General features: G+C 39.9%; 1 protein-coding gene across 2 annotated transcripts in view; it reads left to right on the top strand.

Moving 5' to 3' along the window:
* The window catches only part of IMMP1L (inner mitochondrial membrane peptidase subunit 1), a 61,148-nt gene that overhangs the window by 25,265 nt on the left and 14,649 nt on the right, over positions 1 to 21,234 (top strand). For both annotated transcript variants that reach the window (XM_029583137.1, XM_029583138.1), the window contains one exon: positions 3,180 to 3,306. In XM_029583137.1, coding sequence (XP_029438997.1) covers positions 3,180 to 3,306 — 127 coding nt within the window. The remainder of the gene's footprint in view (positions 1 to 3,179; positions 3,307 to 21,234) is intronic.

Raw genomic sequence — 21,234 nt, 5'->3', positions numbered from 1 at the left:
CTTTTGATGACAAAAAAATACAATGCTTCGCAGGTAACAGGATCTACTTTTTTACCACTCCCAGCTAGGTCAATAGTGCATCAGTCTCCAGAAATGGAAAAGCTCACTGAACAGCAAGGGGAATCCTTGATTAACTAGCAGCAGGCGCATTCCTCCCTTATGATTCTAGAGGAGTCATGGGATAAATCACTTTCTTGGAGAAAGAACAATCTATGGGCTTTCTCTTTGATCCTTTCCTTCCTCTGCCCAGTAGTACCTCACCACTGGAAGACTTCATATCCAAAATTTTGTACAGAGGATAGTAAGAGACAGCAGAACCCAGAGCAGGCTTATTTGTGCTGTTAAAGTTAATTGATGCCCCAGAGGAGTTGGTTGGCTACAGACTGCTTTAAGAACTTCAGACTTGAATGTGGCAGAACTCCATTTCTTACTCATTGGTTGTGAGGAATTTGGACTTGAAATGCAAAGTCAACGGTTTAATAGTGTGAAGTCACACAGTCGGTAATTGTGAAGTCTGCTTTAAGGAACAATCTAACATACCTCATGGAAGGATCAGAAGGGCCATCTTAAATGTAAGAAATGTGGCCCACCAACTGTACATGGTGCAACATCTGCACATTTGTCTGATGCCCTGTCACTGGAAGAGAACATTTTTGGAGCAAATTTCAGAAGCTGAGGAGTGTGGCAGATATCTAGTGTGATCCTCCTCTGACCATTTGACACTGAGATAGCTATTGAAGCTCTGAAGATGGCAAGTTTGGGGCATTAGGTTTATAAGAGGATATTCATGATACTGGCAGATGTTCTGTGTACAGGAGAATCTTTTTGGAGAGAAATTGAAGAAGACCAGCGTGCTGCCAGGGTATGTTCACCTGATAGTAAGTAATCCGATGTGATTGCTTCCCTAAACTACCTGGCTATGGAGGTTGCCTCCTCCTTCTAGGTACCTGCCAAATAAGATAGCCTGTCCATTTTCCTAAATGCATTCATCACCTTCAGATATCTCAACAAAATCCAATCTATGTCTAATAGGCAAAGACTCCTGTCCTCACTATTGAAGGCTGTAAGGGATACCAGCTGATTTATAGGAAGTACTGAGATCACCTTGGGTAGGAATGAAGAAAATGGCCAAAAGATGACCAAATCCTGTGAAAATGCTAAGTAAGGATCCCTGCACCTCTGAGATGTGCCTGACCAAGCAGATTGCCACATTGAAGGAAGCCTTCAGTGACAAGTCCTTAATAGATGCCTGCTTTAGTGGCTCAAAGGGTGGTTCGGCTAAGGGTCTTAGCACCAAATTGAGATCCCACTAACCAAAATGGTGAGGGGAAATCCCATAAGTGATCACTGGTTTAGCAGGACTCAAGGAAAGAAAATTATTAGGTAAAAATAATGTAACCTTATTTGATTTATATTTCACCTTTCAGACACTTTAAAGTGGATTTTCCCTGACCCCAGAGGGCTCACAATCTAAGTTGCTACCTGAGGCGCAATGGAGGGTGAAGTGGTTTGCTCAAGGTCACAAGGAGTGGCAATGGGATTTGAACTCTGTCTTCCCTGGTATACAGCCTACTGCTATAACCACCAGGCTAGTCCTTCAACACAAATGCCAACACAAGCGCCTCCATGTTATAGTTAGTGAGGTTTGGGTGGACCCTTGGACACTGTGGCAGCTGACCACGCCCATGGAGGGAAATCCCGTGAGGAGCCACAGGTGAGGCTCAGCTCTGGACACCCAAACACAGATAGTTCTTTATTTAGACAGTTTGAGAAGCCACCAGAGGTGGCAGTAGTGAATAGAAGATGTGGCCCGGCTGGACTAGTATTCCCCAGGGTGCTGGAACAGCGGTTCCTCCGGTAGCAGTGCTGTAGTGGAGAGAACTGAGAAAGTGAGTATAATTGAACATTCACAGAGTCCCAAATATGGAGAGATCCCGAGATAGGGAGAGCTGGCCCTCGATGAGCGAGTACCAGATCCCTGGAGGTAGATGCACTGGCGCTGGAATGGGGGCAGGCCCTCGAGGAGCGAGTACCTGGTTCCAGGGAGACAGCTTTGAGGAGTAGATGATAGTGATACTCACTGATGGTGTCTGTAGCAAATTCTTCTAAGTAGAAGAGGAGATAGATGCAGGCAGCGGGTCAGGGAACATGGGCCCTCTAGGAGCGAGTACCGGTTACCTGACAGCGACCTGACAGAAGCAAAGAGGTCCCCGAGGAGCGGGTACCCCGTTAGTAGAAAGAGTCCAAAGGAAGTTGGAAGGCAGAGTAGCTGGGTACGGAGAGCGAATCCCATCCGTAAGATCACCCTTGCTAACTCAACGGCTAGCAATAAACAGTAGGCTTAAATATCCGGGCAGCATGACATCATCACAGGGGGACGCCCCTGAGGAATGCGCCAATGAGGAAATAAGAATGAGGGCTGCGTGGCGCACGCGCCCTAAGGTACCTGGAGAGCATGGCGGGAGGCAGGGCCCAAGCCGGTCCGGGGACGCCGGAGAGGAGGGCAGGCGGACGCCACAGCAGCCAGGCATCCATGAAGAGCAGGAGGAGTTGCAGAAAAGGAAAGGTAGGCGGAATGAAACCATCGGGCTGTGACGGTCTCAACACTCCAGCCACAATAGCTTCTGCCCTGCTGAGCTGCGTAGATGTTCTTTAAGGCCTCTTCTTACCAGACGCCCCTTCCCATTCCTGCCCCAGAGCACCTTGTTTAGAGGGGTGCAAACTATTCTCGGGATTCGGAATAACTCCAGATCTAGCTTCTGCTCTCCCTACAGTAGATCTATGTGAGAATATCGGTTCTTAGCTCCAGAGCAGAAAAAGTGTTATGGTCCTTTGTTAGGAAGTGGATAAACCTTCATGTTGCCTTTTCTCTTTACCATAATGTGGAAAAAAAATTAGAAGTAAGCAAAACAGGGGGAAACACGCCACGGTTATAGGTGGCTCCTCAGATAGCACTGATTTGGATGATTTCCTTGCAATTCTAAAACTCAGTTGGCATTTATAAAATTTCAAACTACTAGAATAAAGTCTGTGGTCATGCAACAGCCTACTCATTACCCTACAGTCCAAATTCTGATTGGTTGATGGTACTATATGGTGTGGGACCTACCATGTTTGCATATTGCTAATTTCACAAATGCAAATTTTCTGTTTAATTTGGTTATGAATTGTGTTCACAGAGGTGACATCGTAATAGCAAAAAGTCCAAATGATCCAAATACAAACATCTGCAAAAGAGTTATTGGCTTGGAAGGAGACAAAGTCTGTGTGAGCCATCCTTCAGATCTCCTCAAGAAACACAGCTATGTAAGTTATTTTAGAAAGCAGTTTGATGAAGTTATTAACTAGTTATATCTACTCTACCATTATATAAAGTTGTACATGAGTGACATTAATCGTGTAAACCATAGTAACATGGTAGCATAGAGCGGGATTTTGTTACAGTTTTATATTGTCTACATTGCATTAGGGTGGGTTACCTTGACTTTATTTTCTTGCTAATGTTCTTATGATTTCAATTGCTATATTTTAAGATTAGTGATGTTGCTGTTTTCTATATTCTGTATGTCAAATACATTTTATATTTGTAATTTGTGAATTGTATTGTTCTGGATTGTAGTTACAATTATATAATTATATAAATAAATGTTCTAATGTAAACCGGTACGATAAGACCTGGTCTTGAGTGTCGGTATAGTAAAAGAAGTTAAATAAAAATAAATAAAATAAATAAAGATAAATAATTGGGATAACTTCCATCATCCAACCTCATATTACCCATTAATTGTTGGGATTGCTAATCTTATCTAGTCTGAATTTACATATACTACTTTCTGGTCCACTAAAGGGCCTTCACTTTGGTTTACTAGAGCATAAAATAAATAATCAAATAGAAATACATTCAAAATACACAAGTGAAACAATAATACAATCCAATAATACAATTATTAAAAAAGTAGTATTAAACATTGGCTCAGGAGCAAGATTCTAAACTATTTATTTATTTGATTGAAATCTTTTATATACTGTTTAGTAATGCACCATCACAACGGTTTACATATAGGCACATATATTTAGTTTGGTTACAAAAGTATCTACAAAAGTGCCATTACAATGTCGGTACATGCCTATAAAAATAAGGTATAAGGTAGGTGGCATGGATCTAGTATCAGTGGGGTAGGTGGGGATAGGGGGATAGGTGGCATGGATCTAGTATCAGTGGGGACATAAGAACATGCCATACTGGGTCAGACCAAGGGTCCATCAAGCCCAGTATCCTGTTTCCAACAGTAGCCAATCCAAGTCACAAGTACCTGGCAAGTACCCAAACAGATAAATTACAAGCTACTATTGCTTATTAATTACCATAATAGCAATTTATGCATTTTTCGTCTAGGAACTTATCCAAACCTTTTTTAAACCCATTTACACTAACTGCTGTAACCACATTCTCTGGCAATGAATTCCAGAGCTTAGTTATGCGCTGAATGAAAAATAATTTTCTTTGATTTATTTTAAATGAGCTATTTGCTAACTTGATGTTGTGCCCCCTGGTCCTTCTATTATCCGAGCGAGTAAATCACCGATTTACATTAACTTGTTCAAGTCCTTTCATGATTTTGTAGACCTATCATATCCCCCTCAGTCGTCTCGTCTCCAAATTGAATAGCCCTAACTTCTTTAGCCTTTCCTCACAGGGCAGCCATTTCATGCCCTTTATCACTTTGGTCTCTGCACTTTCTCCAATGCAGCTATATCCTTTTTGAGATGCGGTGACATGGAGCAAACCAGAGACATTATGATATCCTCCCTTTTATTTTCCATTCCCTTCCTAATAAGTCCTAACATTCTGTTTGCTTTTTTCATTGCCACAGCATACTGGGCCTAGATCTCTTTCCTGGGTGGTAACTCCTAAGATAGAACCTAACATTGTGTAACTACAGCAAGAGTTATTTTTCCCTATATGCATCACTTTGCACTTGTCCATGTTAAATTTCATCTGCCTTTTGGAAGCCCAATCTCCCAGTCTCGCAAGGTCCTCTTGCAATTCATTGCAATCTACTTGAGATTTAACTACTCTGCATAATTTTGTGACATCTGCCAATTTGATCACCTCATTCGTCATACCCCTTTCCAGATCATTTATAAATATATTAAAAAGCACCGTCCAAGTACAGATCTCTGAGGCACTCAACTGTTTACCTTATTCCACTGGGAAAACTGACCATTTAATCCTTCTCTCGCTCTGTTTCCTGTCTTTTAACCAACTTGCAATCCACAAAAGGACATCGCCTCCTATCCCATGACTTTTAGTTTTCTTAGAAGCCTCTCATGCGGGACTTTGTTGGACGCCTTCTAAAAATCCAAATACACCACATCTACTGGTTCACCTTTGTCCACATGTTTATTCACCCCTTCAAAAAAATGTAAGAGATTTGTGAGGCAAGACTTCCCTTGGGTAAATCCATGTTGGCTGTGTCCCATCAAACCATGTCTATCTAAATGTTTTGTGATTTTATTCTTTATAACAGTTTCCACAATTTTTCCCGGCACTGAAGTCAGGCTCTATAGTTTCCTGGATCACCCCTGGATCCCTTTTTAAATATAGGGGTTACATTGGCTATCTTCCAATCTTTAGGTACATCGGTTGATTTTAATGATAGGTTACAAATTAATTGGAATAGTTATTTTTTTAGTTCCTTCAGAACCCTGGGGTGAATACCATCCGGTCCAGGTGATTTACTACTCTTCAGTTTGTCATTCAAGTCTACCATATCTTCCAGGTTCAATGTGTTTTGGTTCAGTTGATCTGAATCATCGCCCATGAAAAATTTCTCCAGAATGGGTATCTCTCCAACATCCTGTTCAGTAAACACCGAAGCAAAGAAATCGTTTAATCGTTCCACGATGGCCTTATCTTCTCTAAGTGCCCCTTTAACCTCTTGATCATCCAGTGGTCCAGCTGACTTCCTTGCAGGCTTTCTGCTTCAGATATATTTTTTTAAGTTTTTATTGTGAGTTTTTGTCTCTATGGCCAACTTCTTTTCAAATTCTCTCTTAGCCTGTCTTATCAATGCCTTACATTTAACTTGCAACTGCTTATGCTTTAATCATTTTATTTATTTATTTATTTAGCATTTTTCTATACCGAACTTCATGGTTAAATACCATATCAGATCGGTTTACATCGAACGGGGGATAGAGAAAACTTGTAACAGAAATGGAACAGTACAAAATAATCAGAAGAGAGCAGTAAGTTACATTAAACAAGGACTATAAACTTGGAGGCTTTACAGCTTAGAAGTAAGAAGAATAGAAGGCCCAAGAAGGGCAATAACTTAAACACAAAAGTTGTAATGGATTCAGATTAAACAGGAAACAATATTATCTGAGGAGTTAGGATAATCATAATAATAGGCAACAAAATAGTAGCATGGTTCCGTAGCTCCGTAATCATATTTTCTTCTGATGGATCCTTCTTCCAATTTTTGAATGAAGATCTTTTGGCTAAAAAAGCTTCTTTTACCTCATCTTTTAACCATGCCGGTAATCATTTTGCCTTCCTTCCACCTTTCTTAATGTGTGGAATACTTCTGGTCTGTGCTTCTAGGATGGTATGTTTTAACATTGTCTACACAATATATACCTGTATTACTTTTCATAAATATTTATTTAATTAATTCACACACATATATAGATTTTAGATGTTATATGTTATATCATTAACACACAACACAGTGTTCTCTATTGCACAGATCCCTTTATACATTAATCATATTCATAATACTAAACACTGTATTCCCTATTGCAATATCCCTTTTACATTAAAATTCATACAATATAGTTTATTGATATGCCTAAAATAATTCATACAATATTTTTAATTGATATTACTCCAACAATTCACATGCCAAAAACAGCAAGTATCTTTTTCTCAATTTAAAATATTGTGTGAATTATTATAGGCATATACGCCTGTTGCACACTTTTTGCATTTGTAGCTGTACCTTTCAGTTTTTTTCTTACAATTTTTCTTATTTTATCAAAGCTTCCCTTTTGAAAGTTTAGCATAAGAGCTGTGGATTTACTTACTGCTCCCCTTCCAGCCATTAATTCAAATTTGATCTTATTATGATCACTATTGCCAAGCGGCTCCACCACCATTACCTCTGTCACCAAATCCTGCGCTCCACTGAGAATTAGATTTAAAATTGCTCCCTCTCTCGTTGGTTCCTGAACCAATTGCTCCATAAAACTGTCTTTTATTCCATCCAGGAACTTTCTCTCTCTAGTATGCCCTGATGTTTCACTTACCCAGTCAATATTGGGGTAATTGAAGTCTACTATACAGAAACAGTTAATAATTAATGTGCAACGAACCACACTTGTCTCACAAAAAGACGTCGCAAAAGCCAAATTTTTTTTAAAATTTTTGTGTGCATAGAATTTATCTCGAAATGTGGACCATCATACCACCCTTGGTTGATTCAGGCAGTAAGCCACGCTTTCAACCACAACGGGTCACATTTAATCATCGGTCCAATAAAGTCTTTTGAATTGCCTGAATCAACCAAGGGTGGTATGATGGTCCACATTTCGAGATAAATTCTATGCACACAAAAATTTAAAAAAAATGTGGCTTTTGCGACGTCTTTTTGTGAGGTAATTGAAGTCTCCCATTATTACTGCACCACAAGTTTGGTTAGCTTCCCTAAATTCTCTTAGCATTTCACTGTCCATCTCACTATTTTGGCCAGGTGGATGGTAGTATACTCCTATCACTATTCTCTTTCCCAACACACAAGGGATTTCTACCTATAAATATTCAATTGTACACATTTAGTCTCATGCAGGATCTTTATCCAGTTGGACTCTATGCCATCCCGGACATAAAGCGCCACCCTGCCACCAAGATGCGTCATTGAGATATAATGTGTACCCTGGTACACCACTATCCCATTGGTTATCCTCTTTCCACCATGTCTCTGAGATGCCAATTAAGTCTATGTCATCATTCACTGCTATACATTCTAATTCTCCCATCTTACTTCTTAGACTTCTGGCATTAACATACAAACATTTCAAAGTGTGTGTTTTGTTTGTATTTACATTCTGCTTTCCAGTTGACAGGGATAAATTGAAATACTTTAGGTGAGTTTTTAATTATAGGCACATGGACTACTTTTCTTATTATTGGAACCTGTCTGTTGGGATGCCCTAACTCTAATGCTTCATTAGTACCCTTTGAAGTTACCTCCCTCCGAACCATGCGCTGCTGAGTGACTGTCGGCTTTCCCCTTTGTCCTAATTTAAAAGCTGTTCTGTCTCCTTTTCAAAGGTTAGCGCCAGCAGTCTGGTTCTACCCTGGTTAAGGTGGAACCCACAGCAGCCATTTTTGAAATTTAAAAACAATGCCATTTATAAAGCACAATAAGAAGAGCACTTTCAATTGCAAATTTCAGCAATATACGAAGGAATAACTATTGTTTAAGTAAAGCTCATGTGTATTGGTTTATTGGATTATTCAGAACAGTCACCTTATAGGAGATCCTATTTCTCTTAAAATAGGGAGATGAGTATATCATGGACTGATGATTTTGCATTTTATTGTTTTTGAATAGCTATTTTTTTCTAGCTTGAGTATATAAATTAACTTTTTTTGTATAAAATTTTAATAAAAATAAAAAATAGTTTTTATGGAAAAAAATGTTTCTGCTTTAGTGATACATTAGTATTCATTTTTTAAATATAATACATGTAGTATTGTGTTGGAACACTTTAGGGTATGGTCTAACTACCACATTATATGCTATATATATATAAATCCGTACTACAGATGTAGTTTCAGCTTTCAGGACTTTGTGTATTCCCAGTGATTTCTGGGAAGTAACATTTTTAATATGGCTGTTTGAATTAAGCAATCAGGGATAATTTGAAGGGTCTTTTCCTGTACTATGAAAGTCTAGGCCTTTATCAGTGTGTAACATTTGTACATGCCAACTTCCCTATGGGATTTGTTATGCTGTTCTGGTAATAAGAAGCAGACTTTACCCAATAAGTACTAAGCAATTTTGTGTTCCTCGTAGAGGATTCTGCCATCATTGTTAGTTCTATAAATACACATTTCAAAATAGGTATACACACATTAGATATGTTGCTGCTGTCTGTACACCTTGAGCAGTATATAAATGTTTAGTAATAGTGGTAGTGTGCTGACACTGTATCTTTATTGTCTTAAGAAACATTTCCTAGGAAGCATAATGGTATCTGTTCTGCTAAAGATGGTTTTCAAAAACACATCAACAAAGGCCCTGTGCTCTAACATTTTTTTGATAATTCTGATGTTGGTCCAATACAAGGAATCAGAACCTCTAAATTTCTAGCTCTCTCTAGAGCCCATGCAGGGACTCTATGATTCGAGGTAAAAAGGAGGATTTTGCAAATCGTTTTAAGGAGCAATGCTAATTTGCTAAATCTAGACACTGATATGTGGGCTTTAAAGCTCATGCATGCACCATCCAATAAAAGGATCACAATCTCTAAGATCACAGTTTTCTCCAGAACCAATACAACTACTAGTAACTCTGCACTACTCAATCAAGACACACAATTGTGATGTGTAGATGCAACATTAATTTTCTTTTGTAAACACAATACAAAGAGAATTGCTGAACCTGCTACCAGGCAAGACCGCCCAGTTTGAAGAACAGGCTGACAAATAAATCAAGGACAGCAGTGAACACTATAAACTGTTGTTTGGTTACATTGAGGCTGTGTAGACTTGAGCAATCAGTCACTGTTTAACCACCTACAGACTTCTCCAGCTAGAGATTCAGCACATTTTAAAGCAGAGACAATGTAAAAGCAAGCAAAGTCAGGGAAAATATTCCCTTTTGACAAGATAGACATACTGCTGTCTTTCCTAAAAACCTAAGTGGCTGTGGGATTACTAGTACTGGTTGGCGAAGCCCTATTGTTCACCAGCTCATTCTTGATGGGGTAGGTTTTAGTGCTTTAAATTTTCAGTGCTGCTAACTTAACTAATTATTTTGAAACTATTATGTTCCAGTCCTAGTTTTCTGATGCTTATCACAATATACCAGACTGCACTGTGATGAGAACTGGAAAGCCAGAATTGGACCTCCATGTCCTGATCACATATAGCTTGGTTCACAGCATTGGCAGAGGAATTTTGTACAGTCGCAGTATATCTCAGCTTTGCAAACTATGTCCCATATTTGCAGGCATCTGTAAGCATTCATTTTTCATGAGTTGTCATCTGTTATTGCACCAGTGCGCGCTCTCTCCTTTTGTCTTCTCAAAGTCTAGATTGCATAATAGCACCTGTGGTGCATCAGCCGTGCTCTTCTTGTTCCATTGCTTTGGGATATTACACATTTTGTAAAGTTATGATAATATCTGAGAACTCCACAGTATATGTTAAAAATATATTTTTATTCCTTGAATTTTACACCGCCACTGTAAAGCAGCCGTACGAGCAAACATGTTTCTTTAAATAATTTGGGAGGCATTAAAATCATTTTATAATAACTTAATTCAAAAGAAAATATTGGTAAAGCTTTCTACTGGACAACTCCTTCAATTGTGACTCTAAATGTTAGTGTTCTGTTCTGCTGAATTCAAAATATTTGTTTTAAGCGTATTAAAAGTCCTTGAAATTAAATAATATTGTGTTGGTATTTGAGTCATAGTAAGAATATAGTAGACACTTTTTTAGTTAATTACAATAGTTTTTTATTTAATTAATCACCCTTCTACAATAAAATCATAAATACAAGAAGTAAAAAATGTGAGGGCTACAAGAGAAAAATGCCTAGAAACAGAGTCGAGGCAGAAAAGGGGACAAATTGTTTTACTAACTATAGCTTAGTGGGCTGAGTTAATCCATGTGCACTGAAAATGAATATGCCTTTGTTTAATAAAGTCTGGCAGAACTTTCCAGAATTAGTGAGTATAATCGATGATACTCTTCAAGAGATTATGGGGGGAGCCAGCAGATTGCCTCTAAGATGGAAGGTGTCCTAGTCATTGCATAATGGTGGCATCTACTGACTGTTATGGTTTTGAGGTGTTTAAGTGGATTCTTGGGTACTGTGGGAGATGACTACGCCCACGGGGAGGAGCCCCATGGGGAGCCATAGTACTGGGCTAGACTCAGGACGCACAAACACAGAGCTTTGTCTTTTATTGTACAGCTGATTTGTACCACCAGAGGTGGCAGTAGTGAAGTGATTGAGAGATAGCAGTCCAGGGACCCTCGGCAGAGGGAACCCGTCTCACCAAGATGGTATAGGGAGATCCAGGTGTAGGTTTCCCAGCACGGCAGAGCTGTAGATGAGACAGACTGAGAATTAGATTACTCACTAGATGGTAGCTATAATGTTGATGATTCCACCAGGCAGAAGTAGATGGTGACAGGCACCAATGCAGGGGGAGCAGGCCCTCGAGGAGCAAGTACCCGATCCCAGTAAGGCACCTGAAAGAAAGCAAAGGGCCCCCGAGGAGCGGGTACCCAGGTTAGAGACTACCCCGAAGGGCAGAGAGTGCTTCCAGTGGCAGCATGGAAGCGGCAGAGTAGCTTAGACCGGACGAGTCCAATCCTTACTAACTCAATGAGCTAGCAAACAAGCGTAGGCTAAATAACCGAGGTTCCCGCCATGAGCACCCTAGGAGCCCCTTAGGAGAAACATGGCGTGAGGCTTTGCCATAGCCGTTCTGGGGACGCCGGAGGATACGGCTTGCAGACGTGGCGGTAGCCATCTTCCCAAGGCTAGCGGGGAGAACAGAGAAAAAGGTGAGGCACAAGGGTCGAAGCCGTCTGAGACCGACGGATGTAACACTGACCAGGCTCAAGGTCTAGGCATACTGGGTCAGACCTAGGGTCCATCAAGCCCAGCAACCTGTTTCTAACAGTAGCCAATCCAGGTTACAAGTACCTGGCAAGTACCCAAATATCAGATAGATCCCATGCTACTAATGCTGGTAATAAGTAGTGGCTGTTCCCTGAGTCAGCTTGGTTAATAGCAATTTATGGACTTCTCCTCCAGGAACTTCTCCAGACACAACGTTTCTGTCCCTCAAAACCCTGCAAACTGTTATGCAGACATCATCAAAGAAAGCAATAATTTCAGAAGATTCTTGGCAAGGAAAGAGCTTGTGTGCTTTCACCACAAGAAAATAGTTTTTGTAATAGCCTGTGAGACTAGAACTGGCTCCTATTACTTTAGCAAATGCTAAAACAAACAAATGCATTTTAATATTTAATGAAGTTAGAAATATAAAGCTTGCTGCTAGATAAATGAGCGAGATCTCACCTTTCTGAGAAAAAAGCCAAAAATCAGTAAACCCTGCAAGTAAAATTGTCTCTTCCAAATACTTATTCTAAAAAAGCACTGCTATAGCCACTGGTAAACCAGGAACAATAAAAGTGGCTTTTGCAGTGAGTCAAAGGTCAAAACGTTTGGCCGGTCATGGATCGCTCCTTCTGCCAGCCTCAGAATGCCATCAACGCCACAGGCCTCAGGACACCGCCATGCCGCTTCTTCCTGTGACTCTCCTAGGCATGCCAACATTACAAAGCCCTGTGCTGGGAACAGGGTTCCCAGCACTTCCTGATGATGTTGGCAATGTCCCCTATTTTTAGGCCAACCCAGCGCTTAATTGATGCCTCATCAACAGATCCCTCTTCCTAGCCTGCAGTGCATGTTGCCACTTTGTGTTTTACTTACTCACTTGCTCCTCATCTTCCTGCTTTGTCTTTTGTCCAGCAACTCATCCTGCCTACCCGTTACCTTGCCTTGCTCCAGTCTGTGTCTAGTCTGTTCTGGTTCTCACCTTTCCTGCCTTCTCTCCAACTGACTCTTGGTTCTGACCTCGGTATGGAGTCTGACTTTTCCTGATCTCCACCTGTCTTGATTATTGCCTGGATTCTGATGTTGCCTGAATTCTGTCTGCCTCAACCATTGCCTGGATTCCATCACTATTTGACTGCCACCTGCCCTGACCACAGCCTGCTCTCTGATCTTGCCTGTTTGCTCTCTATGGGACCCTCGTCTAAATCCTGCCAGCCTCAGAACCCAAGGGCTCAATCCGCAGAGGAAGAGGCTGGTACCCTGTCTGAGCGAGTCTGCCTTCTGTCAGCGAGGGCCCAGCTGGGCACCAGTTGAGCAGCATCAATCTCACCACAGTACAAGGGCTCACATGTTGTGACACAAATAAGACTCTCCATCCCCACAGAAAGTGGATGCTGTCAAGGAAAGTGAAACTTCCCTTATCTGCAGACCCTGAAGGTTCTAATGATGGAGAACTAAAGAAATCATGTTTTGTTATGAGTTTTTTGAAAACTTTATTATGTATATTAATAGCAGGAATTATTAGGAAATGGAGAACTCTCACATTCAAAGTCCCAACTTCTTCTACATGAACTCCAATTTGTGGTGCAACATGGCACTCTTGTACTATAGTAGCATTAACCCTTTGCATCACAGCATGTTGTGCTTCTATGATCTTAATTTTCCCAGCTTGTTTCACCATTGAACCTTCCATCCTGCCAACTTATTATTTAGGAGCTCCAAGAAAGTCCTCCATGCCACTTATCATAGTACTCACAGTTTTTCAAGGGTCACTTTTGCCTGTGAGATAGCCTTCAGGGTTAAGGTGTTGGGTATCTCAAGAGATGAAACTCATGATCTGACTATGACCTCTGCTTCCCCCCCCCCCCCACCCCAGCCCACCAGCTCTTGCTTTCCCCTCACCCTGTTGGCGCCTCCATCTCCAGCTTCTGATTTTCTCACCGGGCCTAGTATTATCCCGATGTTACATCTGGGGATGACTGCAGACATGCTATGCTGCAGAATATCCTTGGCTACATCATTACTTAGCCAGATAAGTATTACCCAGTTAAGTTTTGACCAGCCAAGGCTGAATATTGCTAAGTAGCACTGTGCCTATTGCCCGCCCCCAAGTTAATTGACTAAGAACTTAGGTGGCTAAGTGGTGGCTGCTGAGTAACCAGTGGCTGCTATTTAGCTGGTTAAGTCTAATTTAACTGGCTAAATTCCTTTGGAATATCAGCCTCTAGATCCAGGTATAAATCATCTCACCTTTGGAAACAAAAGCGTCTTCACTTTTTATGAAATTTCAGAAGAACCTTAATGAATTGGGCCAGTATGTTGCTCTCACATTTTTTTTCCCTTATAACTTTCATAAGAAATTGGCCTATTTGCTTTCTGAGTTCTTCCAGAAAAAGAAATGGTCACATATAGCTCTGGAAATTTAAAATGAACAAAGAGAAAAGCAAGGTCAATTTCTGAAGTTTTTTCTGCATCACCATGCATATACCTTGCGACAAGGTTGGACTGAAAAATTAGAATGAAGACAGTGGTCCTCAGTTCTTGGGTGAGAACTAGTATTGCCGGTGTCATGTTTCAGAGAAAGTTCCTACAAAAATTCTTCAGGAAAATTTAGTATTAGTATGAACTTGTAAGCATTTTGGAAACTGGATAACTCATTGAAAATTAAATGGAAAGATATTACCAAGATGCTCCCATGGTACAGCCTAATATTATAAATGAAGGACATTCCAAGTCAAGCGAACAAATTTAGAAAATCATCCATGCTCATCCTCCTTCAGATTGAATAAAATTTTGTGGGGATGTTCGTTAGGGCCTCAAACAAAATTATGCAAACTTTTTCGGCTGGATCTCTATTGGTTCAAGAGCTAGAGGCAGCTGAATGCCGGTCGCTCGAGTACTGTGCTCCATGCAACACAAAACAGCCAATTTGTCCATGTACTGCAGCCAAACAATCCCTGTTAGGGGCCTGAAAGTTTGTGGATTATTACAGCCTCTGGTGCTAAGTTTCATGCAAAGTTTGGAACCTAACATGAGCTTGCCACCCTTTTTATGGGCCAGCAAAGTACACAAAAAATTTTACAAAATAAATTTAAGGCCTACTTTGACTCCTTATTGTTCCTGATGTATATTTCGATTCAGGCCATAACTGGATCAGTAGTCATGGTCCATGACTTAAATCTAGGATTTTCACTAGGAGGCTTTGCAGCCAATTGGAAGCAAAGATACAGTTACATAAAGGTATGATATCACCTTTTTAAGCACATTTTCACCATGTTTTAGGTGCAGATATCTCTACTGTGTAGTTTTTAATTTGTCTTTCTTTCTAATGTCATTTGAAAGAGCACCTTTTTTTGCTACAAAAGTCACCCTATTTCGATATGGATGCAGCCTTGCTGTGGTCAGAATTATAGTCCCAAAGCCAAACATCATTTGTATGTGTGAACGCACTATGTTAAAAAGAGCCATGATTGGCTCCCAACTATGAAACATGCAAATGAGCTAGAGATGTGAAATTTTACAATGCAGCTCAGTTTACTGTACTTACCACACTTTTAGCTTTTGACACATTTGTTTACACATATTTTCATAAATTAGTCATCAAAGACAGTGCAAAACTTTGATGCTGATTAGTTACCTTGCATTGGTCAGTGGTGGCTGAGCCTTTGTCAGTTCAGCAAAATTGACAACCCCATCCCCTATGGGCCACTCCAGACAGCCAGACAAGGTACCAGCCATAGGTTTCCCAGCTTTTATTTAAGCAAAAAACAAGAAAAGGCACAACACTACATACGAGAATTGCTCAAACAGCAGTTTCACAAAAATTCACTTACTCTTTTTTTCCTACCTTGCACTTGCTTTTGAATGTCCCATCAATGCGTGACAAAGTGACTTGTGAATAAATGTACTGCCTGCCTGATGAAGTTGTTATGGTGGGTGCAATAAGGGTAGCAACAATGTGCTCTTCTGGAACCCAACAGGTGTCTCTATGGTGTGGCCAGTAAAAGAACCTGGCAGGACCTTGGAGGTGCAAGAAATTGATCAAGACATCATGTTCCTCAATTGAGACTTCACATATATTGCCAATCCACCAGGAATTATCATAGATGCAAGCTAAATACTGGCCAGGTTGGAAGCTGGATACTTAAGGGCAGGAAAATATTCACATTCATATTCTAGAACACTTTCAATGAATGAGGTGACATTCAAAATTTTGCTAATGCAAATTTTAGTTGCATCAATGGGCCTGACTTGATGGTTTTCCCTTGTGCCAGCAACTTGTATGACCTTTGCTAAACCACTCATTCTGAACAGGTCTGACTGCTTCATTGTCCTCCTTTGGGACAAAGAAAAATTTGATACCAGGGACACATCATAAAAGTCAAATAGATCCTTTGGTGTCAAAATTTGGTTATTGAGGGGGCGTGGTAGAATAGCACGGGCAGCTAAACATTTTGTGGTTTCTCCAATCCCATCGCAGGGTGATTTTCCATGGCTGGTGTAACATGAAAGTCATTACTGTGATTGGAAAGATTAATTACATTTTTAAAGTTTTTTATTGAGCAACAGAGCCATCGCTAAAGTAGTGAATATGCTCCAAAACAGGTAAAACGCCTTTCAAATGCTCAATGAGTGCTCTCAAAAACTTGAGCACAGCTATTGTGTCATGGTGCAAGCAGTCACTGATCATGCATATACAGAGACATTGGACAACAAAAGGGTGGAGTGTTGCCTAACTATTTTCCCAGTGAAATCCTTGCACTGCATCCTGAACAATAAAGGAATAATTTTTGGTAATTTCATCAAGATACATAAAACATCAGGATGGGCCAGCACTTTTCTGTCAAGGAAATCATTATTCCACAAAGAGCACAGTGGTGTCACAGGCCTGGGCATGTTCCCAAAATCTCTGTCACAACACACTGCTAACATGACATTACCATAGTTCCTTGTGAAGGTGATACTTTTGCATGCAGTAAATACCACAGCACAATAAAATGTCCATTTTGAGGGGGCATTTATAAAACTATGTCAAAGCAAGATGTGTCATAAGCTACAAGCATGGTAAGCACAATAAGCTTCACCGCACTGTAAAATTTCACATCTCTAGCTCATTTGCGTGTTACACAGCAGGGTGCCAAAGATGCCTCTTTTTAACATAGCAAATGACGTATATCAGTGGGGCCTTAATTCTGACCAAAGCAAGACTGGGTCCAAAATGAAACAGAAAAAGAAGATGCTCTTTCAAATGACATAAAAAAGAAAAGATTTAAAAACTACACAGTGGAGATATTTGCATCTGAAAATTGGCAAAAACTTGCATTAAAAAGTGACATCATGCCCTTATGTAATTATATCTTTGCTTCCAGTTGCTTGGAAAGCCTCTTAGTGCAAATATATGTATAAGCCATGGGCCATGACTACTGGTCCAGTCAGGGCCTGAATCAAAGCAGGAGCAATGAGGAATCAAAGTAGGCCTAATATTTCTTTTGTAAAGCTTTTCACATACTTTGCTGGCCCGTAATAAGGGAGGCAGGCTCTAGTTATGTCCCAAACTTTGCACTGGGACTTACCACCAGGGCTTGTACTAATCCACAAAATTTTCTGGCCCCTCAGAGGTGTTGTCGGGCTGTAGCACCTGGACAAAATGGCCATTTTAGGTTGCATGGAGCATGGTACTGAGAGGTGACCTCCATTCAACTGCCTCTAGCTCTCCAACCAATGGAGATCCAGCTGAAACATTTAGTATGGTTTTGAGACCCTAGAGAACATCTGTGCAAAATTGTGTTCGACTTTGGAGTAGGTTGAGCGTGGATCCCTGGACCACTTAACATGGAATGACCCACCCAGACCAATGTTTTCATTAATTGATCTGGGTGGTAATTTCAAAGCATATGTGTGTTTAGGTCAGGTAGTAAAAGGAAAAGAGCTTATGACCTTTCAAGAGCTAAGGATGAAAATTGGCATGTGCTCAAAGATTTAATGGCTTCAGTTGAAGCTTTTCCTATGGACAGAGAAAACTGATATTCATTCAGCGTAGCAGAGATTTTTAAAACTTATAATAAGTTGCTGTCATCCTCTAAAGTAGCTTTGAAGGTCTATTAATGTTTGTAAAATGCACATACTGGAGGTTGTCAAGGAACAGAAGAGGAATTAGATGCGCGTATGGAACTTACAGGATGAGCTCTTTTTGAAGTGTCGTTACTCAAATCTTACATTTTATTGCCCATAGTGCAGTCTGGCCATTGAGAAGAATCTCCAAACTCACTACTTCAGAAGATAATAAATGTATTTTATTTCTGTAGTAAGGAAATTTGGGACAAAGGTGTTGGAGTCAGATTAAAGATATACTGAATATCCAAGATGAGCTTTTATTTCAAATTGTTCTTTGGACATGAGTTGCAGTTACAGAACATAATTCTGTCTGTAATAAGAAATTGAGAAAGATTTTACTATGCTTGGTTTTAAAACTCATCCTTAGCCAGCTGTTAACTGAATCGAAATTGCATATAAAAATTGAGAATTCTATACAAATCCATAATAATTGAAAAGTACTACTGTGTAATTCGTTAACTGTGAATTTCTGAAATGTTGTACATAATCAAATTATATTAAATGGATTTCAAAGTTTTTTCTTAGGTGGGAGCTATTCCTGCTATTCAATATCTAAATTCAGTTTTAAATACCTTAATATTGGATTCTGGATTATGATTCAAATTTTGTATGTCCTGATGCAGTGTTTACATTCACTTTTAATACCATTTACTGTAGCTTGGAGTGTTTTCCACCATATGCTCACCTTCAGCCGCTTCTATTTATAAACCTAAAAAATGGAACACAATCCTGAGATTAAAAGAGATTGTGTATCCCAGGGCACTGATATGCTAAGCTCTTGTGTCACTTAAACAGAAGAAGTACCTAATAATGTCACTTAATACAACTAGGGTCTGTAAATAAGGAACCTGCATCTTGCTAGTCCTAGTGATAAAAACCTGAGCTGAACATCCATTTCTCAGCAACGCTCCCTTGATAATCAATCACAGCATACTGCTAATGCCCTGCCTGCAGCTGATGGGAGGGAAGTGTGTTTGCTCTGGTGCTGAAGGGAAGGTGACGTGTCCTCTTCTTCCTGTGGCTAACTGTAGAGCTAACATAATGCTAAAGAAAAGCGAGATGTGTGTTTACAGATCTAAAGATTGGCCTTGTTCAGAGCTGCTAATTTTCCAGAATGGTCTGTGTTGAACACTAAAAGTCTGATGTGGGTATAGTGAATTTTTTTTTTTTATTCTTTCAGTCTCAATCTATTATTTTGAAAATACAATTTTGTTTGATAAAGTGTCTTCCTGCATACATCTTGAAACACTTTGCAATCAGATAATATTCACAGAGGGCAGCGTAAACTGCAGCATGTCAGTATGCTTGAACAGATCAAGTTAAAATTAGCACTTAAAAGCAAGCATGAAGTGAATTTAAAAAGAGACAGAGACATTTGAATGTCATCCCATCCAGAGTGCAGTAATAGAGGAAGATGTGCTGCCAGCTTAGGCTGGGTTATGAGCAGGTCAGGAAACAAGTCCGTGGAGGATTTGGCAAACAAGGGACTTGATTTGTAAAAGGTTTCTCCTGGAAGCTGGAAATGACTGAACAGCCTTTATAAATCCGCACAAGGCTGGCCGTTTCATTCGTAAAAAGAGTCAGCCATGTCCTGTCAAGCCCCTGGCACTATGGTCTCCCATTTTTGGAACAGGTGAGAAGCCAAAACAAATATTGTCTTGTTTTTCTTTTAGATATTTCTTCTTGAATAATTTAAGGCTAATGTTCCTTGGTAGCAGCGTTGCATGCAGTTACTTTGTCAAAATGACACCTTGATACATTGAGCTCTCCTCTGTGATGTCCATCATTTCCATGATCAAAATATTTATATTCATATTCCCTTCTTTGTAAGGTCAGTCTGACTTCTTACATCTACTGATGTTTCTGTCTGCCTCCTGGATTATCACAAAAATGCCACCCATCAGCTTGCTGTCTGTATTTGCAGTTTTATTTTAACAAAGGCTAATTTCACTGGGCTAAATTTGCGCGGCTAAGAATAGTAGAGATACATGTTTTGACTAGTGAAACAGAAGTGAAAGAAGAAATGTCTCCCTTCCACCTGCTTGGATGCATTCGACATTAGACGTTTCAAGCAGTAAGTTATATTTAGAGAGAGCCCAACATCCATCTGATTATCTTTTACTTCTGTCTTTGGTGTTAGCATGTAAGTAATGTGTATTCCTTTAAAGATCATATTATTGTACTGCTTATTATCCTCTGGAATGACACCTTCATCCATCAGGCTTCCTCCTCTTTCATCTTTTAAGGAAATACTTCCATTTGTAATGTGCAGAATTCCACCCAAGTGGCACTGCTCCTATGACCACCTACTCTGGGGTTCATTATTGTCAACTCTCTTCAGAACATTCACTAGACAGTTCCTTCTGTCTGTTCCTGACTTAAACTGATCATATAAACTTGCTGGCATTTATTTAGATAATCATTCCATTCCATTCCATAAACCAGCAGTTTGAAAACTCAGGGATGGTATTTTGAAGGGAAATTTGTCGAGGCGCTTCTATAATAGCCCAGAACGATGTCTATGATGGGCCCGATATTCGAAGCTCGTTCAGCGCTGTTTAGCAGGAACATATGCAGCTAAGTAGTGGCTGCTGAATATGCGCCTATGTTTAGCTGTATAAGTCTTTTATATGGCTAAAAGAAGGAATATACTGGGCGGAGCAAGTTAGCCATATAACTTATTCGGAGTTAGCTGCATAAGTATACGTGTAAGTTTAGATGTCCTATAGAACAGGTCTAAACTTAGCCAGGTAGACTTACCCGGCTATGTGTGTATATATACGTATATATTCAGCAGCTTTGCCATTCCACTGAAAGTACATCATAACTTAGCTGGATAAATTCTAACCGGCTAAGTTATTTACACAGCCAACTTTGAGTATCTATCCTTATAATTTTAATAACCTTGTGTAGTTACACTTACAAATTAAACTTAAGTTAATCTAGAAGTTTAGGCTACATCCCAGGACAGAAAGTCAGATGGCTAAATTTTGCTTCTGTTTGCTTGGATCTATGTTGCATGCTGCTGTAATTAATAAGATTATACGGTATATAAATGTGTTAAATACGATTATGGAATAGACATAGAGAGGGGAATGCCTCCAACTGATTGATTTGTTGGAAAGTACTTGTTTCCCACTCCCTCTCCAGTACATATGAACATACATAATAAAATAATTAATAAATATGACATACGGATTCATAGATAGACACCAGCAAAGACATAAAGCCAACAAAACCTGCAGCA

This window comes from Rhinatrema bivittatum, chromosome 17 (genome assembly GCF_901001135.1).
Source record: "Rhinatrema bivittatum chromosome 17, aRhiBiv1.1, whole genome shotgun sequence".
Taxonomy (NCBI): Eukaryota; Metazoa; Chordata; class Amphibia; order Gymnophiona; family Rhinatrematidae; genus Rhinatrema; species Rhinatrema bivittatum.
The sequence above is the reverse complement of the archived record's forward strand: the minus strand, read 5'-3'. Positions and strand labels throughout refer to the sequence as shown.